Source organism: Penicillium lagena, assembly GCF_028827675.1.
Source record: "Penicillium lagena strain IBT 129212 chromosome Unknown utg000001l_segment0_segment0, whole genome shotgun sequence".
Lineage (NCBI taxonomy): Eukaryota > Fungi > Ascomycota > Eurotiomycetes > Eurotiales > Aspergillaceae > Penicillium > Penicillium lagena.
Genome location: NW_026623222.1, coordinates 1,130,008 through 1,155,329, shown reverse-complemented (window position 1 = coordinate 1,155,329; position 25,322 = coordinate 1,130,008). Strand labels below are relative to the sequence as shown.

The following is a 25,322-nucleotide window of genomic DNA, read 5'->3' as shown; positions in this document are numbered from 1 at the left end:
CTTTGAGAACGTGGGGCCCTCTCCACGATTGAGCAGAGTACGTATCATTCCAGTCACCTTCGACCGAAGACTGAAGACAAAGCAGGCAAACTAAATACACACACACACACACACACACAGCGAGAGAGAGACAAAACAGTGCAAAACAATATCACGTGCTCTTGAGTTTTCCCTTCAAGTCTTCACACTAGACGTGACGATTCTTCAAGCGCCCATGTGTCAGCCCAACTGTGAGACACCTATATTTCCCTAAAAGTATGATAACATGTCTTCATAGATTTCGGCTTCACCGCAACATATAGGCTTCCACTTGACAGATTACGATATCTGTTGTGTCCGACATCTCTGCTGAAGATCTGGTCTCTGAGCTTGCTGATTGGCAGCAAATTCCGAATACTTGTGCGCAGTGTGTATTCTGGCACGCTTACCATAGACCATAAGTAAAGCCGGCATGATCATAGAAGCAAGGGAGATAACTCCGATGAGAACGAATGTGTTCTGGATACCCATCCCTTTGATCCAGTCGCTCAATGCAAACCTAACAATCATTGCGAGGCCGTTGCGGATTAAGACCACAGAGATAAGGGCGTCATTGAGGATCTGACTTTGTTACTATGGTCCCTTATGTCATCTTAAGACTTGGATCGAGCTTACTAGGGGATAACAATCTGTTAGGTATGTCAGACAGATATCGGCAGTGACCATAAATCCAAAGCCGAAAACTGCATTGCCGACGGCAAGGTTAATCCAAGGCCAATACTATGAGGAGATGTTAACCATTATTTGTTTAAATAGAAGGAAAGACAAAGCATACCCGAGTAAGTCCAATACCAAAAATCCAGGAGCCAACAGAGTTAAAGAGGAGAGCAGGGAAAAGCAGCCACAAACGCATTTCCGGTTCGAAGACACCTTTGTTTCGGCGAGACTGCCAAACAACAAGCCAATCACTCAGGAAAGGTACGGTGCCTGCAGCGAGTAAAACACCAATGAAACCTCCGATATTGAATAGACCAATGTCATTCGGTTGGAAATTGTAAGGTGCGTAAGGTAAGCGACTGGTTCCAGTTGCTGTGGTAGCAGAGAACCATGTCTGGATCAAGCCGTACTGGATTGCAGTGAATGCAACGGCAGGAAACAGGAAAGGGGCGATCAGAGGTCGATAAAAGCTCTGGAGGATCGGGACATCGGTCTTCGTCAGCAGTGCAAGGCGCTGACGATATGTTTTGCGAGGGTAGGTTTGGGATTCCACAGTTGAGTCATATGGTGGCTCGTTACTGTCGTTGAATTTCTCTCCACTATCAGATGATGAGAAGCCATTGGCATCTGGATACTCGTTCCTCTTGGAGATTTTATTCCCAGTTGACTTGGATCGCGGAACATATTTGGATTCCTCGAAGAAGAATAGAACCAGCAGCAGATTGCAACCCACGAGGATGGCGGTTATCCACCACAACCATCGCCACGGCTTCATAGTACTTAAAATGTACCCCCCGGCGATGGGACCACCCAATGTACCTAGACTCTGCATAAAGAGGAAGACACCGTTCATACGAGCGTGCTGATGCACGAAGAACAGGTCGGCAATGGTAATTATCACGATGGCCTCGCAGGCTGATCCTGCTATACCAGCCAGCAAACCAACGGCGATCATTTCGCCGGCGGTTGTAAAATTCGCATACCAAATTGCAGCGGCAAATTGCAACACTGCACTTATAAGGTACACAGGTCGTCGACCAAATTTGTGCACACAGGGAATGAGGAAAAGACATCCTATCGCGAGACTTCCGTATGAGGCACCAGCGCTTTGATTGAAGGCATTGAAGCTCAAGTGCAGGGCTTTTTTGTAGGTGTGTTGTGCGACGGAGCCAATCTCAAGCACGACAAAGGTAAATAGGACGTATGTACCGGTGAGTCCGAAGTTCACTGTTTTTCTAAAGGTGGACCAGTTCTAAATTCTTGTTTAGTTCATGATAACTTCCAAGGTTGTGATTGAAGCTGATTTTGCCCTACCAAAGGGTCATCGGGGTCATCCGAAGGTGTAGGGTTGAGAACAATTTCCTGCTTGTCATTTCCATTGCTACTTTCTATATCAAAGTCAGATTGTGTATGAATAGGGGAATGCATAAGGGACATACGGTCTTCCAGCATATGCGTCCCTGGCGGGAAGTTGGTATAGTCGTCGGTGGACATCGTGGGCATCTAGACAGTAGGGAGTGGTAGGGAAAAATTTTCAAGATTCAAACCTGCGCTGGTCGACAGTTGGATACGTTCTGCTTCTTATAGAGAGCGCGTAGCAAAGGAGCAGCATCTAGTGGAGATTATTTTATCCAATCAACGAATATTTTTCCATCACCGCACATCCGGCAACGTCATGGTATTTCTATTAGTCTGCGCCATGGATGGAATCCTTCCCGTGTTATGCAAAGAAACCTTGACTTGGGGCCAAACATGTGTTAGCCTGGGAAAGAAAGGTGAGCTGTACAAACCAGCAAATATCATCAAAAATATTCTACTGATCCTTGTCACTGTATACGTAATAATGAAATAACGTAGTCTGTAATGCGTTTCTTTATATACTAGTATTGAATGAATTTGATGGAGTTTAAGCATTACTCAGTGGAGATCTGCCCTGGACGGATAGACTTGGCGCCTAATTGTTCCAAGATTGTGACTTGAAGTGGAGAGGTATATTAGATATACAACATATGGAAGGTAAACCTGATAAACTATTCTGGGAATTGTATGTTTTTCGGTATATGCCCTATGGCTAGATAGCTTAAGGAAGGGAGAGCTATTGGCCCCCACCTTTATCTCGCCTTATTCACTAGACATAGTAAGAGCGATGTAGGGCCAAAAATAGAACTCAATCGTAAAATTAGGCGGGACGTCGCATTTTTGCCGAAATGCAATGGGTTTGGTCAACTTAAATAAGAAAATATCCCGATTCCCCAATGTGATAAATATATACTTCCGACCATGCGTTGATTGGCGTTGCGTTTTTCATGCCCAAATAGGGTTAGCTCTATGGATCTAGAACTATCCCGGCCACCTCGCTTTAGCCATGCCCAGAATAGGTAAAATTTATGCAAATCTTAATCACCAATGCAGACGGTGACAATAACAGTTTCTCCTTCAGCCTATCTAGGAAAATTATTCGCAGTCAGTGTTGGCGCGCGTGTTTATAAATAGGTTAGTATTTGCGCGAATTGAGTTGGTGTTGGGGCCAAAGAAACTATTGTTGGCTCATCTGCATTCTAGGGCAGGAAAGCGAATCAAACTAAGTCCCAGGCAGACATCGGCAAGGCCCATCAAGTTGATCCAGCCTTACTACTAGCAATTACTTGGTATCATTGCGAAATTAGATACTAGAAAGTAATGGAGCATAGAGGTTCCCTATATAAAGTGGAGTCTCTGGTACACATCCCGTTGATAATTTCTTCGTCTCTGTGCGTTTTTGGACAATAGTAATGATGAAGCTGCTTTTTTCAACTTCGCTATCGACTTTTGTAACCGCAGCGTTAGCAACGCCTTCGGTCACTATTGACGCTGGCATTCTTCATGGTAAAAAGTGCAGCAATGGACAAGATGCAGTCTTCTATAAGGGAATTCCCTTTGCTGAACCTCCCGTTGGAGACCTACGATTCGAGCCTCCAAAGACCTACAGTAAACAATACCCTAATGGGGTGCTTGAAGCAACTACTCATGCCGCCACCTGCATTCAGCTCGGAGATGATATGATACCACCTGGACCGGAAAACGAAGACTGGTAATTCAACCCATTGATTCTGCAGTGCGCTATTTCGTTAACATATCGATCATTTTAGTCTTTATCTAGACATTTGGACCCCATATAATGCCACCAAAGACTCCGTGCTCCCTGTCAAGATCTGGGTCTACGGCGGGTCGGACACAAGCGGCGGAATCGATTACTCTCTATACGATGGTTGCAACATTGCGGAGGATGGCTCGATTCTTGTGTCAATCAACTACAGGCTTGGGCCCCTCGGTTTTATGGCACTCAGCAGTGCCGGGATCCATGGTAACCAAGGAATTCAAGATCTCCTGCTTGGATTAGAGTGGGTCCAAAAAAGCATCTCTGCTTTTGGCGTCGACCAGGTATGTTTTGCAACCAAGCAAGACATTCAGAGCTAACGATGAGTTTCTAATGCAGAAAAAGTTGTTCTCTTCGGTCAATCAGCTGGCGTTACGGACGTTTTTACTATTTCCACTCTTCCTCAAGCACCATCTCTCTTCAATAGTGCCATCGCGGAATCGATCGCTTTACCTTCGCTCATGTCCAATTCAACCCTGCAGAATACTGGTGCTTCATATGCCCAGAGCCTTCAGTGCAGTGTTTATGATGTGAGTGTGGAACCGCCCTATCTTCTAGATGGACACTAACTCTCCACAGAAATCCTGTCTCCAGTCTAGGAATGTTACCGATCTAAAGCACGCGTATAATTCTGATGCCTTCCTAAATGAGGGACTTGGAGCAATCAGCTATGTTGGTATTGATACTAAATACTTGCACGAATTCTGGCCTTATGTGGACGGCATTGTCATCTCTGAGAATCCCTTGACTCGTGGAATACAAGTTCCGATAATTTTTGGATATAGTATGCGTATCACCGTCTCTTCTAGATGAAGGCTAACCAGGCGAAATCTCAAGATCAAAAAGAAGGCATGATGGATACCCTCACCAAATATGATAGTAAGGAGAAGGTAAAATTAGCCACGCCAGCTGCTTACACGGAATTCCTCCGCTACAACTGGGGCACTGCTGCTCAGATTATTGAGAAACATTATCCTCTATCTCTATTCAAATCTGCTACTAATTCAATCGGGCTGGCCGTGATTGCAGCCATGGCAACCGTCAATACCGATGTCCACTTCAAATGTTCGGGATATCAGTGTGCAATGCAAGCCACACGCAAGAACTTCCCTGCATGGATGTACGAATTTACCCACAATTCCACTTGTGCATGGTTAAATACAATGCCTCAGGCGGAAGTATCTTTGTTTGGCGCCGCTCACACCGCCGAAATTCCCTGCATCTTCGGTAACCTGCACTTCGATTTTCCTTCCAAAAACACAACCTGCACTGGAAAACCATTGGAGTGGAATCTCAGCAAGCAAATGATGAGTTTGTGGACAGCAATGGCAGAAAACGCTAGCCCGTCGACTGAAGCTATCCATTGGCCGCAATTTCAAATCACATCAAGCAAGCTTGAGACCCCTGGGATGATCTTCGGCAACTCAAGTGCACCTGGCTCCATTGACATCGCCGCTTGTAGACTGTGGACTCAGGTAGATGCCATGCTAGCGGCAAGCAATGCGACAGACACAGGAACGCCCTCTAGTGGCACTGGAAAGCCATCGTCTCTGCCGACTAGTGGCGCAACAACCACTCTCTCCGCGAGTAAAGATTTTGCCGCTTTGAGTATGCTACTGATGGGGTTGGCTGTACTTGCTTAGCTTGTTCTTGGGTCTTTCATAGTTTACAATCTTCTACGAGAGTAATAGGACACCAGAATATTTGAAAATCAAGCAAGGAAAAAAAACACGTAAGTATCTATCTCTGCATTCAAGGACACGCCACGAGAACATCAAAAATCAAGCGGGCTAGTGGAAGAAATTCGAGGAATTGCTCTCATACTACGATACAACCTCACAGGTCTACCCATAAATATATTACAGTTTGTTATCTATGAAATTTGACCAGGTAAAGGGGCCTCAAGGCGACAGTCCTATCTTCGTCTAGGAACATCTGGTAAACCATATCTTTTCTTCTCCCATCTCCTCTTCTAGCCTTGCTCCGAATGCAGCAGGAACGCAATCAGCGTCGCCAACCCTGAATTCAGAGGGGAAGGCATCCTTAAAAAAATATCCACCACGATTGACAATGGAGTTCATTCTCGCCAAGAAATGCTCACCATTTACATGCTCAAGCACGATATCAACTTCCCAGCGAAATCCTGCCCGAAGAATGTACAGATTGTCGTCTTTCAACGTGATGGTTATGTTACCGTAAGCTGGATGTTTATATGATCCCAAGTAGCTTGCCAGTGGTAAGCTCGGTGAGGCTCGGCTAGGTGGCAGTCGAGGGAAGTGTCGTTGAAGGGCCTTATCATAATCGCCAAACATTCTCTGAGAAAACATTGTGTTTCTGCAAAGGTAAGCTATCAACTGAAAGTCTCGGGGTAGCAAAGCACAAACCTTTTATTCCAGTCAAATCGCTCTTCGACTGGGGTCTTCATTTTATCGTCAATCAATGTCCATATCAGTACCTGCTGGACAAAGTTTGAAGTTACTGCAGTGTTCGCAAAAGCAACTACGCCAAATTCCAGACAGGGAATCCAAACAACGTATGCTCCATATGCCTCCACTTCACCTGCATGCATGTATATCTGGACGCCACGGTAAACAGCAGTCTCCCACCCCAGGCAATACGACGTTGCACTAGTGAAGGGCAAGTGTTCCAGAGGTGGAGGTTTCAACATTCGAGGGCTTCGTATCTGCTTATGACCTTCTTTGGTCATTGGGCCAAGTTCCTTGATCATTGTCCGTACCCATTTTGCAAAATCCAACACATTAGAGATAAGGCCCCCAGCACCTATAGTTATATCGCCGACTGGACGACGAACTTCTCGATATTCGCCGACATCGTCGTCGTAGTAATATCCCTGTGAAAAATGGTCTTTTGCTTCCTGCGCTGCGGGTATTGAAAAGTATGTAGACTGCATACCGAGAGGGTCCATGATTTGCGCCTTGAAGAGATCGGAAATGGTCGAGCCGCTCAATGTTTCGATCGCATGAGCAGCAGCGACGTACATAATGTTGCTATACATCCATTTTGTACGGAGCGGTGCAGTACAAGGGAGGTAACGTAGGCTTCGCGTGACTTCTTTTGCTGATCGCCCACCCTCGTTCCCATAGGAGAGATCGTGTCCTGGCATGCCAGTACGATGGCTGAGCGCATCTTCGAGAGTGATGTGAGTTGTCTCGCATTCGCCTGGTAGGATGAAATCATCTCCAATTACGTCGGAGAGTCGCGTGTGCCATGAAAGCTTTCCTTGATCAATTAGTAGAGAAGCTGCCGCAGCGGTAAATGCTTTAGTAGTGCTGCCCACGCAGTAGAGTGTCGATGCTGTCGCTGGGGTTGATGGAAGAGTAGCGATGCCGTAACCCTGTCGACATCATTAATGGCTGTTGTCTTTGTGCAAATTAGACACAAACCTCTGCCCAAGACTTGTCACCATCAATTACAGCAACCGATACGCCAGGAACATGCCAGCGAGCCAAAGTCTCATGTACGAGCCTTTCAAACTCTTTGTTCAATGGGGACTCATTGGCGCTCTCCATATTGCCCAATCTGGGTACTTGCTCTCTGCGTTCTGGAGAAGTAATTCACAATCAATTTAGTTCTATCGCATAGGTTATAGCACGACGGAATCCGTGCTAGTTGCCCTTGAGTCCTTGCGGCATGTTCGTGCGGGGTTCGGTCTTTAGCGGCAAAGCCAGGCGGAAAAGCCGCGCTGATAAGTTCATATGAAAAACCTGTCGCAGTCAATCTCGGCGAAGGTCACTCCGTTAGCGCACAATCCCAACATGTCTGTGCATACACCGATCTCACCCCGATGTTCCCCGGATATCCCGACTTCGGCGCTAACTCGCCCACGTCGTCCCCAAAGAAAATGTCTTTGGGTTCCCCGCTTGCTCCTTCGCTCGGATAGTCACTACTGTCAGCAACCCCCTCACTCCCCTAGCACCTTAAGTCTAGTCTAGGACATGCCCCGAGGAACAAACCATTTTCTCTCAAGCAGTCCCGCAAAATCCCCCGAAATCATCACTGTGTGGCACGACCCACTGAGCGACGGTCTCCAACTATCAGTTAGCATTATGGCGATGCCAGGCTTTGGGACTGAAACGAAGCTGTTGCGGATCTCAGGCACCCGTCATGTGACCATTTGTATAAGATCTTCTGAAGTCTCTCTTAGTTCTATAGACAATCCTACATACTTCTCTCCTTCTATGGCTTCCGTTCTTCTTTAGAGAAGCCACTCGACCGAAGGCGCTCTCCGAGGAAGCCTCGGGCATTGCATTACAGGGTCTGTTTATCACGCCGCCTTCGTCGCGCGACCCAGCTTATGTTGCGAAGGCTACTAGATCAAAAATAGAAGATGTCTCGGTCTCCTGAGAATCGGACACGAAATGAGATGGCTGTATGAACAGATAGTTGATCTTGTTTTATCTCTTTATATCTCCCATTTTATCAGCGAGACCGACCTGCGGCAATTCGTCATTGAGGTCACCTCATTGACTACTTTCACTTTCTTTTTCATGGCATTATTTCCCCTTTCTTCACATAATTCCAGAACGCCATATCTGGTTTGCGGATAGTCACTCATCTAGTGTCCATCTCCATTAACGAAGAATAAGTCACAGAAGACATAAAAAGGCCAGCTATTAAAACGGAGTCAACATCTCTTCAGCACTAGCTTTGGCCTTTGGGCACTGGAAATGGGCCATTCAAAGCCTTTGGGAAGTTCGGCGTTCCATCTTCATTCCAGGTAAACTTCTGCGTGCGAACCGTTCGATAGAGATTCGCTTTTCGGAACGAGTCAGTACAATCACCATTGACCAGTTAAACATGAAAAGACACTTTGAGGATAAAACTACAACACTTACTTGAAGGATTATCCGTCGTCTGCGCATGATAGACAATATAGCTCTCCGTCCCATCGGGACTAGTTGTGTAGCTCGCATGACCCGTTCCGTAGATACCAGCGTCAGGATTTTGATGGAAGACGCAGCCCTCTCGGTGCTTTCGCCAACTTTGATAGTTCATCGGATTGTCACCCACAAGCTCCAACATACCCAAACAATAGAAAGGCGTATTCACCCGAGCCGCCGAGTATATGACGAAGTTCTGACCCGTCTTAGGATTGGTGAGTTGTTGCGGGCCTTCGTTCGTCGCAAGCCGGACAGGCCGCCCGTACGGAACTTGTTCCCAGGGCTCACTGGGGACAGAAATCATCCGCCTGTCAATGAGATTGGAGGAAACGTTCCAAGGGCTGTTCAGGTGAGTGATGCAGAGATTAGCAGGCCAGGCGCTGTACGTATTCTCCCAGCAACTGTAGATATGATAAAGCTGATCTTTGTATTGAAAATAGGTTCCATCGATAGCAAATTGGTCGAATGTATTGAGCATTCCCTTCATGTTATAGTTCGAAGCCCAGGGGTCGGGTCCGTCACTTTCTAGTACGAACATCCGGTGGTTAATAGCGGGACACTCGAAAGGGCACATGGCATCCTGGAGTGGGTGAGGTGCATCTGCATCGGGTGTTGCGCTGAAAATGATGTACCAGCGGTCTCCAATGTGATGGATCTCTGGAGCCCATAACTGTAAAACGTATCAGACACAAACTGTTGAGGAATAATTGAATCAATAGAGTCAATTGACACTGCATCCAGCTTACATCTGTGGCCCAGGGTTCACCACTAGAGGGATCAGGATTGAAGAGAAGTTTTTCTTCCGCATTGTCCCAATTATCCGTCATAGCACGAGAGCGTTTCAAGGTGATATTGTCGTTGGTCGAATATGTGAAAAAATACCAACCATTATAGCGCGTCATAAATCTGAATAGAGAATTAAGCCACATTGCACCTGGAAAAATTAACTTTCTGTATCGGCATTACTTACGGGTCGCCAGCGTTGATTGTCATAATGGGATTCGAGTATGTCGCGTTTGTTGTTTTATTGGTGCCTACTTTGGCTGCGTCAAAGTGGCTTTGCGTTGCTCCCTCGTTAGGATTAAATGACTGGCCATTTGCTAGGAAAGCAAACGAAAGGACGAGCCATCGCACTAGCAAACGCATGGTGATGGCTTGATGGGTGTGGCAGTGGTTAGTGGAAAGCAAGTTTTCTAGGGCTTCACTTGAAAATTGCGGGCGGCTTTTATATTTTTGACGGAGTTTTTATAAGTAAGGCCGTGCCCATCTAGGATGCTTCTCTAACCTAGCAAGCAAGGTTTTAGGTTGAGGTGCCCCGCATTCCCCAGCCGCGTGGCATAGAGTTCCACCTCGGAAAATTTGAGGTGGTCGATGAGTTGCAAAGACCCTTCCGGGCCCGGGTCTGACCCAACGTTTGTCAAAGTGACTCTCGTTTCTTACGGATTTTCCGCATCGTATTCGTATTCTGCGCTGTGAACACTACTGTTGTTTTGAACACCACCGCCTAAGAATCGAGGATATTGTCGTCTGGGAACACTGCCGTCTTTGGGAATACCCTGTGTGGGATCTTGCACGTTCTGGATTACTACTGTTTAGGATACATCGACTAGGGCTTGCATACGGCCTGAGGTCGTTGAGAAGCCTGAGGAATAGATCAAATCAAACAAAATCAACCCCCTGCCGTAAGTTTTGTCCAAGCATACTTAAGGAATCCTTATCTTGCCTCTTTACTCCGGATAGTTCAAGTCTGTCCCTCAAAAGTACTCCTATAGGCCAGGCCGAGTCGAACAAGTTGCAAGCTCGCGGGTCCGGACAGGCGACAGTTTACACACACCACCTAGAGCAACCCGACGCCGTGATCCTTGTCCGAACACACTCCGAACACACTCCGAACGCAACGCTTATCGCTTTTCACCCCGCGTGACTCCGCAATAATAAAATGTAGGCTGGAATCCGTCTCGAGCTGAATATTTATTATATATATGTATTCAAAACGCGATTGTGGATCACATCAAACATATTGCTAGTTATTTTCTCTTTCAATTCTTCCGTCTTTCAATCGCGCTTAGGATCCTTCTGCAGATATAGCTTCACGTGACCACGTCCGAACAACATGGACGAGAAGCCCAAGCCCAGCACGGCCTCCCAAGAGGTGGTGCAGAATACCTATATTAAGCCCCAGGCTCGCAAGCCGTATGATCCGGATGTGACGTTTGAGGAGTACCACTACTATGCGAACAAAACAAGGGAGGAGGAGTCAACCTACGAACCTCCGAAATTCAGCTTGCGCGACATCGTTTCGAAGCCGGATTTGGCAGAGGAATCCCACCTGTCAGCAACGGATTTCGCTGATGAGAATCGGATTCATATCTCTGACGAAGAATGGACTAATGCTAGTCGTTCGTTCAGGTCGGCATCTTGGGGGGCTTGTAAGTACTCGATAATACAGCCACTTTAATCATGATAGCTGATATACGCTTTAAAGGCTGGTATCTTATTGCCGAAGGTATAGAAATCCAAACGAACCAAGATATCCATAAAATGGGGTGACTCACCGTGCAACAGACATCATGGGTCCATATGGCACTGGATTCACTATGGGAACGTTGGGATGGGGCCCAGGTTCGCGGAACCGCTCACTCTTGCCCCAGGATGTCACTGATTTGACGCAGGTGTCGTATTCTTCACTGTATTTGGCTTAATGGCCGGATATTCCGGCTACTTGATCTGGCGCGTCTTCTTGGGTGTTGACAGCTACCAGTTTCCGGTCAAGAACTACGGCGATCTTGGATACCGGACCTGGGGCAAATATGGCCGCCATGTGACGAACATTCTCCAGGGAGTGTCCTTGTTGTTCCTTGTTTCTTCGGTCACTTTGGTATTCGGTGAGAACATCTCTCAAGTGTCCAGATTCCAGTTGTGCTATGCCGCCTGCCCGCTGATCTTCGCTTTCACTGGCCTCTTCTTTTCGCAAATCCGCAGTCTCAAAGCCTATGGATGGGTGGCCAACGCTGGAGTATGGATGAACGTGTTTGTGATTATCATGACGATGGGGGTCATGGCCAACTCACCCCCTAACTACGCGATCTCGAGATTGGGATCAGCAGGGAGTGCGGTAGACTCATCTACTATCACGCCCGACAAGGATGGGAATTATCCACCGATTATACACTACAACAATATCCCTCCCAATGGTTTAATCGGCTCGGTAAATGGCATGCTATCTGGCGTACTGGCCTACGCTGGAGCGCAGCTGTTCGTCGAATTTATGGCTGAGATGCGCCGGCCAATGGACTTCATCAAGGCGATGTGGGGAGCGCAGTTCTTCATCTACAGCTTGTACTTGACCTACGGATGTGTCGTTTACTACCTTCAAGGTCAATACTCTTTCAATCCCAGCTACCAGGGCGTCAGCATATATGGCTGGCAAACAGTGGGAAATATGGTTTCACTTTGCGCCTCCCTAATCAGCGGTGGTTTGTACGGGAACATCGGCATCAAGGTCATCTACAACAATATCTTCTTGGATATCCTGGGCGCACCACCACTGACAACCAAGCGCGGCAAGATCTTCTACGCATGCATCGTTCCAATGTACTGGGCCATAGCCTTCATCATTGCCGCAGCCATCCCGGACTTCTTTGGCCTGAACAGCCTCATCTCTGCCTCCATGCTTCTCAACCTGACTTATACCCTTCCCCCAATTTTCGCGCTCGGTTTCGATATTCAAAAGAATGCCATCCGGCCCGAGCGCGGAGAAGGCTTCGACCCTGCAACCGGACAAGTGCGCAGGGAGGGATCTACCATTCAGCGATGGATCCGCGGCTTCTTCAGCGGAGGGAAGATCCAGGTCGCTTTCAATACCTGGCATATCATTTACTTCCTGGCGTCTCTATCTATGTGTGGCCTTGGTGTTTGGGCTGCTATCGAAGGTGAGCTCGTCGTTTTCTGCTCCGTCATGTCAGTAACGTACTAATCCCCTCTCAGGTATGATCACTGCGTTCACAATCCCGCAATTGAACTCATTCTCTTGCGTATCGCCACTGAACCTGAACGCCTAATGATCAATTTGCTCTGTGTCTCGTAGTGGTGTCTCACTGTCTGACCAATGAAAGTCCTACTTGTCGTTCATGATTATATGGGTAGCCTATAGATAATCGAGCCCTTTCGAACAGCGACTCTCTCACGTAGCATACGCCAATTACTGCAAAGACGGCAGAAATCCCAGAATCAAAACCGCGACCCACGATGAAGTACATACCCTAATATAACTATCATTTAGAACTCCCTCCTCCGAATCCTAGCGGGTATCTTTCCTTTCGGATGCATAACACCAAACATGAAATAATTCAAATCCGGCTGGATCCAAGAGTTCTTATCAGTCAGCAGCTCAATATCGAACACCGACAGAAATATCGCCATCGTCACGATCATCTCCTCCTTCGCGAAATGCCGACCGGGGCACATCCGAGTACCTCCACCATAGGGGATCCAAGACCCAGCCGTCCCGTCGAGGCAGAAAGTTGGTTTCGAGAGTGTCGAGACTTGCTCTTTCTTTGCTTCTTGCTGTAGGACAGATGGTAAGACAGGACCACTGTTGGGATCATCCGGATAAACAATAAAACGCTCCGGCCAGAATTCATCGACAGGATGCGGGTCTTCGAAGGTGCCTTGGTTCCAGACGCATTCGTTGCGTCCGGTATTGTAGTTGGAAACAATGATCTGCTCACCCTTCTTGAAATTCCACCCTCCAAGGTGGAAATCAAAAGATGTGGGTACTCTGTTGATGACGGTGCCGGAATGGAGGCGCAGGACCTCGGCGTAGATAGATTGGAGGAGGGGCCGGCGGCAGAGGTTGGGAATATCGACGGCAATCTGGCTAGAGTCTAATGGATCCCGGCAGACGTAGGGAGCAATATCTTCCCGGACTCTCAGGAGAAGATCCGGACGCTGAAGAACCTCCAATAGCATCCAGCCGGTCGCAGGGACGGTATTTGCGGTCGCCCTGTTTATGGGTCAGCCGATTTGGCTCAAAAAAGGAGAGAGAGAAAAGGAGAAAAGAGTTCCATACGCCCAAATCAATCCAAGATCATCTGCAGCTACAGTCTCCTTGCTCAACGGCATCTTCTGGAAGAATCCATGTCTCGTCCTCATCAACCTAGATCCGAAGAATTCCTCCCATTCCCTCTTGTCCAGTTGACCCTGGCAGACATCATAATGCTCATGGGCAAAGGCCTGCCACTTTTGTAAATTGTCTTTCATTTTATCTCTGGCCCTGTACGCCGCCGGTACCAGCCACCGCGGAATCTCCTTGAACAAATTTGGCATGAGGCTGTCGAATACCCAGAAATCGTCATCGAAGGTCGGGATCACTTTGAAGACATGCGGTCCGCAGAGCGATACGATGGATGCCCTGAAGGAGATCTTGCGGATAAATGAGCCGTATAAATCCGAGATTTCAGTCCACGTGTCGTACTTGAAATCCGTTTCATAGACCTGAGTAGACAGATTTCTCACAAGTTGTCTCTCCATTTCCGCAAGGCTAAGTCCGCCTAAGCCACTGTGGACGGACTTATAGACCAGATGGAAGATACGATGCTCTGGGTTCGCCATCTTGCTTCTAGGGTCAGGCTGGTTGCTGATTCCCGTGTCGTCGGCCAGATAAAAAGGTGCATCGGCGACCTCCACACCGAATGCATTAACCAACACCTGCACGAGCCATTGCTCGCTGCTTAGGTCCCGGGAACTCTTGAAAAGGGCCGTTATGTTGTCAGCACCTTTGAGGAGGCTCATATGCCGGTTGAGGAGCTGTATCCGGACCGGAGTGGACTGCCCATATTGAGCTCTGTACATGTAGTTTAGCACACCAATTCCCTGAATTTCATCACGACGTCAAACGTACGTGGCTCTTGCTAGGAATTTTCTTGTGTCCTTTAAGAACTCAGGAAGATGACCAAGCAGTGGGATAGCGTATGGGAGCGTTGGCGGGCGGCTTCCATGAGGGTTATTGCGCACTGTGACGGCACCCTGAATCTTCGAGGCCACATAAGTCAATGCAGTGATGCTGATCAAGGTCCCAATCAATGCGAGCAAGCCATTAGATGTAAATAGTAAATCCCTGAATTGGCCATGAAAGGTCAACATAGCCATCATAGTCGTCATCTGGAGGGCTAGATGGTAGATAGTGCTTGGGCCTGGAACCGGCCAGAGGGCGAGAAATTTAATATTACGTCCGTGAATACAAGTCGTGCCATATGGCTCCCAGGGGGGGGAAAACTCTAGTCATGTGATCAAAACATCGGTTCGTTCTAGGCCTTGACAAAACCTTAAAATCCGACCCACGGTGTCCCATCATGGCAGTGCAAACTACGAATGAATAATAACTCTCTGATTTTGATGAATCTGACAATGCCCAACAATTGAGGGGGCGAATTACCACCTCTCCCAAGAGAAACAAACAGGAGAATTCATCCAATATCTGTTAGAGCACTAGTGGGGGCATCTGGAGCATTCGGACAGTGAGGGAAAGCCGCGATAATAGTTCCTTATTCACGGATGTCCACGCTATCTAATTCTTGATATATGGCCTTTTTGACATGCTCTTCAGCCCAACACATGTCTACTGCGTTTCTTGCCAATTGTACCATCTCTCCCTTGCTGAACTCGCAATATGTATATATCTTCTCCATGTTCCCATCAATCCAGACATCATGCATCAAGGTCGGGTCGTCACTGTTGATGCAAAATTTAACCCCTCTCTCCCACAGTCTTCTAATCTTTGGGAACAAGACCTCTGTTGCTGTCCTCCGATGGTATGCATGGGGGCACAAGGTCAGACCGATTTGCCTATCTATCAACGCTTGCCATAGCATCTCCTGGTCCTCGGCATCTAGACCATGATCAATACGCTCCGATCCCTGGCCATCGCAGACCAGAAAGATGGCCTCAGTCATGTGTGCGTGCGTGTCCTTCTGTCCAAAGTCACAGTGCATGGTGATATGCAGGCCGTCTGCCCGGGCGAGCGCAAACCCTGCTTCAAAGAGCATGGGCGGTCTCTCGTATGCATTGCTCGCAAGCCCTACGGCATGAAATAGACCCTTGCCGCCCTCGACAGTGCCGGCAGCCCAAGGCCGCGCCTCAGCGTACGCCAGCAGGCCCTGGTCTACAGGCTCGTCACGCAGAAAGCACATAATCCAGCGCGAATGCACACCAAGCTGCTCTGCTGCATCGTGCTGTGCGCGCAGGTAGCCATCCAGGACCGCATTGGCGGGGACACCCCGGCGCGTATGTGCCTGAATATCGAAGAATGGCTCAGCGTAGCGCACATTCATTGCTGCGCAGCGGCGGAGGTAGGCCATGGCTAGATCATAGAAGTCGGTCTCGGTGCAGAGAACTTCGCACCCAGCAAAATAGGCTTCCAGGAAGGTAGGGATACCGGGCTGGAGGCCGTTGAGCTCGGGCCTGTGGTTGAAGGTCACCGCATACGAAGCTTTAAGGTCTTCAAATGTGGCGTAGGGTAGAGTGATATTGTTGCGGTTTGCTAACTCCCACCGGAGAGCTGGCGTGAGGGTGCCTTCGATGTGGACATGAAGCTCGACCTTGGGTAGCTCGGTGATAAAAGGAGAGATGGAGAGCCCGTTCATGATCAATGTGGAGTGATAGCTAAGGATACTTGAGGAATCAGCAGCCAGATAACAGCAGTCTTGGTAGGAAGGCCAGAGTGGTAATATGGAGGATTCTAGAGATCTTAGATGACTAAAAGAGGAGAATCTAACTAAATAAGTAAGTTATCTAGTTCACTTACTAGTCAATTAGTTAAAGAACTATCTAACGCACGTCGGCCAACTCCGAATCTGCCGCTAAAGCCCACGCTCCATGTTGAAATTAGTCATACGAAGCAGTAGTCAACGTTGGTGATAATGAGCATTTCACTAAGTTTGTGACTATCATTAGCCCTCTGAGACCTGGCCAAAGGTTTACATATCACATTTTTGTCCGATGGTCCACCCGAAGATCCATTCTCCGCCATAACATACCAGGGGTGCGGGGCTCAAACCAATGGAAGTGCGGGGAAAGATAAGAATGGGATGGCCCACATGTGAATAAGAAGACAGAAACCCCTGTGGTGTGAATATTTCCTGCTTATCCTTTGAAATTGTTCATTATCCTGCGGGAGTAGCATACTGGCAATATGGCTCAGACAAGCACCACTCCGGACAGAACTGCTGTGGAGCAGGCGACGGACAATGCCTTGGCGAAAAGAGTATTGCGAAAGATTGACAGGCGATTAGTGCCCCTGCTGTTCATTACATACATGCTCAATTTCATGGATAAAACGATACTATCAAGTGCGTCCGTGTTTGGACTTTCTGATGGCACCGTAAGATCTCTGCGACAGGAACGAAGAACCACACTAATACTACTACCAGGGGTTAATTGGCCAACAGTATAGCTGGGTATCCTCAATCTTCTACTTTGGCTACCTGGGGTGGGCCTATCCGACCACCATGCTTATTGCGCGTCTGCCCGTCGCTAAGTACTTGGCGGCCAACACGCTATTATGGGGTGCTGTGGTTGCCCTCACTGCAGCCTGCACCAACTTTGGGGGTCTTATGACCGTTCGCTTCTTGCTCGGAGTCGCTGAAGCAACTATTACACCAGCATTTATGTTTATTACGTCGACCTGGTACACGCGCGATGAGATTCCCACCAGGACAGGTCTGTGGTTTGCCGGCAATGTACGTACCCTTCAGCCTCACGTATTCGGACGATAAAAACTCACATTGCCCTGTAGAGCGTTGGTGGCATCGCTGCCAGCCTCCTCGCCTATGGCCTAGGGCACGTCAGTGACCATGTTGGGCCGTGGAGGTGGATGTTCATCGTCCTCGGCCTCTTAACTTTTCTCTGGGGTTTTGCTATCTGGATATTGCTACCAGATTCGATTTCAAAGTCAAAATTTCTGTCGGAAGAGGAACGTCAATTTGCAGCTAACAGGATTGTTGTTGCGGGCACGGGTGCAACGGAGAAGACTGTTTGGCAGTGGAATCAGGTCGTCGAGTGCCTTATGGATCCGAAGACCTGGCTTATCTTTGGACTAGAGCTTTTGACTCAAATCCCAAATGGAGGTACTCAGAACTTTGCAAATATCGTTATTGTCTCGTTCGGGTTCACGAGTTTGCAGTCGACGCTGATCACTATCCCTTACTCGCTCATTACCGTTGCCGCTATCACTGGCACAGGCTGGCTTGCTGGTCGTTTCCGCCAAGTCAACTGCCTACTAATCGTTGCCGTTGTGATCCCTTGCGTCATCGGCAGTGCAATAATCTATTCCCGTGCTCACATCGTCCTGGGTATCCAATTATTTGGATATTTCTTGCTGTCCACTGGGCCGGCGGCGATGCCGCTCGCTCTGTCGCTTGTGCAGGCCAACTACCGCGGGGTAACGAAGAAAATGACAGTGACGGCAATGCTCTTCCTAGCATACTGCGCTGGAAATATTTCTGGGCCACAGTTCTTCCTTAGTAGTGAGGCACCAACTTATAACACCGCTTTCCGCGCTATCATGATCTGCTACGCCTTAGCTGTTATGCTAGCGTTAGTTCTACGCTCTTACCTGCAATGGACGAATGCTAGCCGTGTGCGCCAAGAGGGGTTTGAGGGCAGCGCTGGAAATGCAGGCGCTATTGGTGGCGGTAAGGTGCTAAATGTCGAGCCCAATTCGAAAAATGTGGTGGATGTGATGAACCAGGTTCAGCTGGTATCGGATGACTATGAAGATATCACAGACTGGAAAACACCAGGCTTCAGATACCGTTACTGACAAGACACGAATTGTTTTTGGGGCACGCTATGCAAACTGCGGCTGGACCCTGTTCTTACAGATTTGGTTATCGTAGAATTTTCTGCACTTTCACCAAGTATGTATCTCTGGTGCGTTTTACAACCCAAAACACAAGAGGTAATAGACTAGACAATGTGGTTCTGGTTACTGTACATTTGAGGAGCCTCTGGGTACCTCTGACCATGAAGTGAGCCAACCAAAACCGTAAATTAAGACAAGACAAGACATCGAGTCTATTGTGTGGGGGTATCTTGAAGGGATTCCAAAGACCCTGGAGGAAGCAAAAACCGAACAATCCAAAAGAGGAACGTGAAGGACATCGAGGCACTGTAATGAGTGTTGTCGGTAACAGCGAATCCGGGCGGCTACTCAGACAATGAGAAGGAAAGAACACTGTCAGGTAGTTCCCTTCCGTTTGCCTTGGTTTAAAAGTACCAACAACCATGATGTGCCATAAGTCGTCCCACTAATAGAGTACACCAAGGCAATTATACCAAGATTAACCCGTTATTCGCTTTTTATTTCTGACCTTAAAAGCACAGCGTGGTAGGAATTTCTCCACAAAAAGTTCTCTCAGGTTTTGGTGCCAAGTACATGTCCACGGTCTTCGAAAACAATCAAGCAGAGGGGGTTTGCTGCTCTGGCTGAACCTAGATGCAGGATCCCTCAGATAGATGCAGCTCTCTTCGTTATTTGCGCACATGATATCTAGGTTGGACGTCGAATTGGTTTTCTCCTGGCTGTTGCATAGTGATACCACAGTTGGGCTGACAGTCTCTGTCATACTCCTGTGCGAACTGTCTGACTTTGTTGTGATTTTCGACATTGATATTGACTCATTCAAGACACTCTCTGTCATAATCCTGTGCGAACTGTCTGACCGTGTTGTGATATTCGACATTGATATTGAATCATTCAAGAAGGACGGGAAAATCGAGTGTGACAGTAGCTCAAGCATTTCATTTTCGACCGCGTCAAGCGTCGTAGGAGCAGGAGGTTTCTCTGGATTACGGTATGCTAGCAAGTCACACCGTATGTTGCCTCTCGAATTGATTTCCCGTGGTGAACCCGGGATAATATATGTTGACAGAAGCTGCTGCCAGTGCTCAAGCAATATCCATGATTTGGGCTGATCGGGAGACATAGGCGATTCATCAGTTAAGAGAGTAGCTTCATAGCTATCCCTATAGCGCCTGGCCTCTAGGATGAACTCGAGGGGCTCAAGGCAATGATTCTGGGCCAAATGGGCTGTAAAAGAGTTGAAAGTATAAGGGTGAGGAGCCGTATTATGCAAAACCTCACTTAGAGAAGGACGCCGGTCACTGAAACTCATAACGCGAGTAATACTCATTGAAGGATGACGTATCCCTCCCGTGTAGGCTCGATATTTCCGTATATGCTTCAAATAGGAGCTTGAGATGTCCGGATGAGTGTATTTATATATATATGTTATCTTGCACTTTATCCCTCAGGTGATTCCATCCAATCCCAACGCTTAATACAAACACGAGGTCCAATTGGTAGATTTAAGCATGTTTGAGTGATTATATCAAAGCGGGAGGCTGAAGTTTCCCGATCGATGCTGGGGTCCCGATACTCTTTGAGGAATGTGGATGTCTCCGCGGGGAAGCAAGTTCCTCCGACTAAATCTTCCATCCGACAGGGCGGCAGCCATTTAGGCGAACCAGCGATATCACTTGATGGGTCATTGATGATTCCTCAGCACGACAACTATTTGCGCCGACCGGCGAATCGGGCGGGAATTGCGCTTTGAATAACGCCGCTTCGCCGAGTCGGCGATGTCGTTCCATGGGTCATCCCTCATTTCTCGACTCAGTGCTGCTCACGCCCCGCCGGTTCTATCACTTCTCGTACGAGCATCCATCGAACCGTCATCACCTCGGCGTCACCCGGTACATTTGTCATCTCTTCTAATATTAGAACCCGTTATATCACTAGAGATAACAAGCACTGGTAATCGTGGTAATCGTGGTTCAAAGGAAGAATAAAATGATGGCATCAAGACTAAATTCTAGTTTCTTTCTTAAAGGGCATAAAAATTTATATACATGATGAGGGTTTCAAGTGTTAGCTAAATTCTAGGGGAAGACGCGAGATAGTATAAAGCATAGGGAAACGAACCCTGCTCAGTTTTGTTAACATTGCGATTATGACGAAACCATGCCAGGGCCGTTTAACCGGGCCAGACTAAGCATATACCGAAAACGGTTCAAGCTTTAGGATTGCTGGATGATCTGCATGCTAGTTACTCCGCGATGATTGGGCGAGATAAAGAAGCAAAGTGGGGCTGAACAGAGCCAGTGGGTCTCATGCTGCGCCCCTTCCCGTTACGGTAAACGGTGCTTGGATGATCTGTGGGTAGACGGGCTCGAGTTAATCGTATATTAATCATGCCGGGGACCATTATTTTGAGGCGTTGATTACGGACTTCTCCCGACGAGTCTATGACAGGTGGGGCGTGATAGTGGCCTGGCCCGGCGGAATAATTAGTCAGGTGAAGTGGGATGGCGATGACGCCAATACCGCATCTACATGGTCGAATTTGTTACCGGTCTCGATCTAGGCATCCACTATTCTAGGTAGGCCTTCAAAAATAATGCTTCGTAGGACCGTGTTCATCCTCCTTTGGTAAATCGCCGATTCTGGTAGAGTTTCTCGCCACCATGCTGAGTCTCGGACTATAAAGCGATCTTCCTGTGCCTCCCTTTCTTCATCTGACAGTACTCTGTCCCCATAATTTCCCTGTAATAATTCATCTTCTTTTATACCGGTAGTGTTTCCAACAATAATACTATGGATCAAGCAGGCAAAAGGCTGCTCTCAAAGGTCGTCGACGATGTCGCTGAAACAGACCCTGAGAGACGGTTTGCAGTCGTCGCGCGGGGAGCAGAGCTGTCTGATGGATTCCAAACTCTGTCAATGAAAGATGTATCTCGCGCTGTGAACATCCTATGTGGGTGGATGGAGAAAACGCTTAAGCCCGCGCGCTCCCGCGAGACGTTAGCGTATGTGGGGAAAAACGACGTGCGCTACTGCTTCTTTTTTCTCGCATGCCAGAAGCTTGGTTTTCAGGTATGGATACTATAACAAGGTTGCGGTACTGGCCTGCTGATGGAATTCTAGCCCTTCTTTCTGTCTACGAGAAATCCTGACGAAGTTCATGTACATCTCCTGAAGGCAACGGGCTGTACCAAGGTCTGTTACAGCGATGGCTACCGTAGCCGGGTTCTGGGAACTCAGCATCTATCTCCAGATGTGGGTGTCTTCGAAGTTCCCACCCTAAAGGCCATGCTCAGTGATGAGAGTGGGATTCGCTCCTATCGATCCCCAAATTCATTCGCCGAGACTAGTGATGATACAGTGTGTATCATCCACAGCTCTGGAACAACCGGTATGCCCAAGCCGGTGTATCTAACGAATGGCTTTTTCGGTACCTTGGATGCGGTCACTCGACTTCAATGGCCACCAGGTCGCCAGCCAAGTATGATGTTTAACTTAAGCAACCAGGATCTTGTGTTAACCACGACGCCGTTCTTCCACGTTATGGGATTCATGGCGTTTGTTATAAGTATCTTCCATGGGACACCTTTTTTGCTTGGTCCTGAAAAGCCTCCATCGGTGGACGTTTTGGTCGAGCTGATGCGGAAGGGTCACCCAACGGCGGCAGTATACCCGCCATCTCTGCTCGAAGATCTCAGCCATTCCGACGAGGCACTGGCATGTCTACATGAGCTGCGAACTATCTACTTTGGGGGTGCTCCTCTGGGACCAGAGACTGGTGATCGTCTGCGAAATTATACACAATTAGTGTCCGTGATCGGATCAAGTGAGGCCGGCTGGATACCAGCGATGGTTCCAGAAGATCCAGGTAACTGGAACTATTTCGAATGGCACCCACAATATGGGCCGGAGATGCAGCCCGTGGGAAATGATCTATACGAAATGGTGTTACAGCGACAGGAGACTCAGGACTTCCACGGTATCTTCCACACCTTCCCCAAAGTCGATGTTTACCGAACCAACGACCTCTTCACTCAACACCCCACGATACCAAGTCTATGGAAATATTATGGCCGGGGGGATGATGTGATCGTTCTGAGCAACGGTGAGAAGTTTAACCCGGTCACGATGGAGATCATCATGGAGGGACACCCGCTTGTCTCGAAGGCAGTAGTCATTGGACAATTTCGATTCCAGGCGGGCTTGTTGATAGAGCCAACCTTCGACGTGCCAGAGATGGAGACCAAAATGTTCATCGAAGAGATCTGGCCAGCCGTGCAAGCGGCAAACGCAACCATCGTCGCTCACGGCCGGGTGGTGAAAAACAAGATCGGGCTTGCCTCAAAGACGAAGCCTTTCAAGAGGACCCCAAAGGGCACAACGCAGCGGCTAGCTGTTCTCCGCGATTATAAAGAGGAGATCGACGCAATCTATTCTGCTGGTCTAGAGGAGGAGTTGAAGTACTACCTCCCTGACACCCTAGACCAAGCTAGCGTAAGGACATACGTTCGCCAAACGATCGCTCATGTGTTAGGAAAACCAGACATACCGATCGACCAGGATTTTTATAGCGCTGGGCTTGATTCTCTATCAACTATCCAGGTGTCTAGAGTGATCCAAGAGGGCCTTCAACTGCGTCGACCCGATGTGCAAGCAGGGCTTATGACTCCGCAGACGATCTATAGCAACCCAACCGTGGAGCAGTTATCGCGAGTCGTTTGTGCTGCTCTAGAGGACAATGTGCAGCAGACAGGCATCTCTCGAGGAGAGAAGATACAGGGCCTAGTAGAAAAGTACACAGCCGATCTTCCCGTGCGCGACGAGCGCTTCCTCCAGAACAACATGGAGGCGCACTCCACTATGATTCTCACCGGATCAACAGGCTCACTCGGGACATACCTACTCTACAACTTTCTTTGTAGCCCGTTTGTATCGAAGATTTACTGCTTGAATCGATCAGACGCCGAATCGCGGCAGAAGAAAAGCTTTGAAGAGAAAGGCCTACATGTGGAGGAAGACGACTGGAAAAACAAGCTAGAATTCCTCAAAGTCTCTTTCGGAGAACCGCACTTCTCTCTTGATGAGGCTAAATATCAAGAGCTGTTGGAATCGGTGGACACTATCATCCACAACGCCTGGAAAGTCGACTTTAACCACTCAGTCGACTCCTTCGAAGATGATCACATCCGCGGCGTTCGCCGGTTTGTTGACTTCAGCCTTGATAGTCGGCACAACGCCCATATCCACTTTGTTTCCTCCATTAGTACGGTAGGTGCCTGGACCCCGGACATGGCGCCGTCGGTCCCGGAAGTTCCGATAGAAGATTGCGCAGCAGTTCTCCCACAGGGCTACGGCGAGTCCAAATATGTGGCAGAGCGCATCTGTCTCGAAGCCTCGCGACGGTGCCGCATAGCAACAACGATATATCGTGTGGGACAAATTGCAGGTCCGACTACCGCACGCGGACAATGGAATCAGCATGAATGGCTTCCGGCCATCATTGCGACGTCAAAAGCGCTGGGTCAAGTTCCTAATTGCCTAGGAGCTATGGAAGTTGACTGGATCCCCGTGGTAAGGACTTAGCAGCTTCCGCCGCTGACTGTTGGTAATAATAAACCCATGCTGATCGCGCGAACGTTCAGGACACGCTCTCGTCGATCATGGGCGAGATTGTCAATACAAGACGTGCAAACTCATCTAAGAACCTCTGTGCCGTCTTTCATCTGACGAACCCGTCAAAGGTGCCGTGGTCGTCGCTGATTCCGGCCATCCAAAAGAAGTACGCGGTGGAGCCAGTTGAACTAGCCGCCTGGGTAAACAAACTCGAAAACATCCAGAGCCCGACGAGTGCCGAGGTACGTAGAAAACCAGCGCTCAAGCTGCTGGGCTTTTACCGCGCACTGCTAGATAAAAGCTCGGCACTTTCAGTGGTGCTGGATGTCCGGCGAGCGCAAGAAGCGAGCGCCGTGATGAGATCACTAGGACCGATCTCTGTACCCCTAATGTTAAACTGGTTGCAACAATGGGAGTTCTGAGGTGGTTCCATTAGGGAGCATACTATACCTAGGTAGTTTTTTTCCCAACCATTCCTCGGACTGTGGGGGGAGATAGTGTAACGAGATAAAGAGGCCGTATGTAGCCCTGAAGTGATCGAGCTCTTTCTTTCTTGTACTTTTAGTCTTGAGGGATTCCTCATCATAACTCTGCTAAAAAAAAATTGGATCCGAGCTCTTGTTGCAACCGTATCTGGTTGTTCCAAAAAACTTTCCTTGGTTTCTGTTGACAATTCGCCGGCCAGCTACTTTCATCAAGTTGGACTTGACCCTGGAAGTACTCAATATGGTCAGATTAGTCCTCTTCGTCGAGAACAGCTGATACTACATCAATCGACGAACAATCAGACGATCCCTTGTGAGCAGATCCGTGCGCTTATATAATGATCAGTGATCTAGTTAAGATAATCAGGGGCATGCTCGGATTTACTCAGCAAGCGAGAGGCGAGAACTAGAACGAACAAAGCAATAATAGGAAGTAGTAGACGTTTGTCGGGCTATATATGCATATAGATCGTCGCTCTTTGCAAATTCCTGATTAATTCTCAGCTGGCTGCCGTTAAATGCCCCGGAAATATGAAGTCGGTGTGTCTAGGTATCATCAATAACGCCTGCGGTGAGGAGTGCGAGTCGCCCGATGTGCAGTGTGAGCCACAGTGTTTTGCGCCGGGTCA

The 25,322-nt window shown here is 48.3% G+C and overlaps 9 protein-coding genes across 9 annotated transcripts; 4 read left to right on the top strand and 5 right to left on the bottom strand.

Annotated features, from left to right (window-relative positions):
- Nucleotides 1-318: 318 nt before the first annotated feature.
- On the bottom strand, nt 319-2,190 carry N7510_000510 (Major facilitator superfamily domain general substrate transporter; the record flags this gene model as incomplete). Its single annotated transcript, XM_056972439.1, has 5 exons — nt 319-600; nt 655-759; nt 815-1,948; nt 2,011-2,084; nt 2,136-2,190. 5 exons carry the CDS (start codon nt 2,188-2,190, stop codon nt 319-321), a joined length of 1,650 nt encoding a protein of 549 aa, XP_056837556.1.
- A 1,277-nt stretch (nt 2,191-3,467) lies between these two features.
- Nucleotides 3,468-5,475, top strand: N7510_000509 (uncharacterized protein; the record flags this gene model as incomplete). Its single annotated transcript, XM_056972438.1, has 5 exons — nt 3,468-3,766; nt 3,825-4,039; nt 4,172-4,362; nt 4,412-4,616; nt 4,670-5,475. 5 exons carry the CDS (start codon nt 3,468-3,470, stop codon nt 5,473-5,475), a joined length of 1,716 nt encoding a protein of 571 aa, XP_056837555.1.
- Nucleotides 5,476-5,757: 282 nt separating this feature from the next.
- Nucleotides 5,758-7,362, bottom strand: N7510_000508 (Protein flp; the record flags this gene model as incomplete). Its single annotated transcript, XM_056972437.1, has 3 exons — nt 5,758-6,166; nt 6,217-7,187; nt 7,237-7,362. The coding sequence occupies 3 exons, from the start codon at nt 7,360-7,362 to the stop codon at nt 5,758-5,760; spliced, it is 1,506 nt and encodes a 501-aa protein (XP_056837554.1).
- Nucleotides 7,363-8,494: 1,132 nt separating this feature from the next.
- N7510_000507 (glycoside hydrolase family 43 protein) lies at nt 8,495-9,879 on the bottom strand (the record flags this gene model as incomplete). The annotated part of the gene is made up of 4 exons (XM_056972436.1): nt 8,495-8,607; nt 8,689-9,403; nt 9,480-9,639; nt 9,704-9,879. 4 exons carry the CDS (start codon nt 9,877-9,879, stop codon nt 8,495-8,497), a joined length of 1,164 nt encoding a protein of 387 aa, XP_056837553.1.
- A 967-nt stretch (nt 9,880-10,846) lies between these two features.
- N7510_000506 (uncharacterized protein) lies at nt 10,847-12,794 on the top strand (the record flags this gene model as incomplete). The annotated part of the gene is made up of 5 exons (XM_056972435.1): nt 10,847-11,162; nt 11,219-11,239; nt 11,299-11,355; nt 11,406-12,665; nt 12,721-12,794. 5 exons carry the CDS (start codon nt 10,847-10,849, stop codon nt 12,792-12,794), a joined length of 1,728 nt encoding a protein of 575 aa, XP_056837552.1.
- Nucleotides 12,795-13,011: 217 nt separating this feature from the next.
- Nucleotides 13,012-14,895, bottom strand: N7510_000505 (cytochrome P450; the record flags this gene model as incomplete). The annotated part of the gene is made up of 3 exons (XM_056972434.1): nt 13,012-13,738; nt 13,805-14,578; nt 14,636-14,895. 3 exons carry the CDS (start codon nt 14,893-14,895, stop codon nt 13,012-13,014), a joined length of 1,761 nt encoding a protein of 586 aa, XP_056837551.1.
- A 383-nt stretch (nt 14,896-15,278) lies between these two features.
- Nucleotides 15,279-16,376, bottom strand: N7510_000504 (adenosine deaminase family protein; the record flags this gene model as incomplete). Its single annotated transcript, XM_056972433.1, has 1 exon — nt 15,279-16,376. The coding sequence occupies one exon, from the start codon at nt 16,374-16,376 to the stop codon at nt 15,279-15,281; it is 1,098 nt and encodes a 365-aa protein (XP_056837550.1).
- Nucleotides 16,377-16,924: 548 nt separating this feature from the next.
- N7510_000503 (uncharacterized protein) lies at nt 16,925-18,553 on the top strand (the record flags this gene model as incomplete). The annotated part of the gene is made up of 3 exons (XM_056972432.1): nt 16,925-17,113; nt 17,163-17,471; nt 17,528-18,553. 3 exons carry the CDS (start codon nt 16,925-16,927, stop codon nt 18,551-18,553), a joined length of 1,524 nt encoding a protein of 507 aa, XP_056837549.1.
- A 2,835-nt stretch (nt 18,554-21,388) lies between these two features.
- N7510_000502 (uncharacterized protein) lies at nt 21,389-24,630 on the top strand (the record flags this gene model as incomplete). The annotated part of the gene is made up of 3 exons (XM_056972431.1): nt 21,389-21,667; nt 21,719-24,166; nt 24,238-24,630. 3 exons carry the CDS (start codon nt 21,389-21,391, stop codon nt 24,628-24,630), a joined length of 3,120 nt encoding a protein of 1,039 aa, XP_056837548.1.
- Nucleotides 24,631-25,322: the final 692 nt, after the last annotated feature.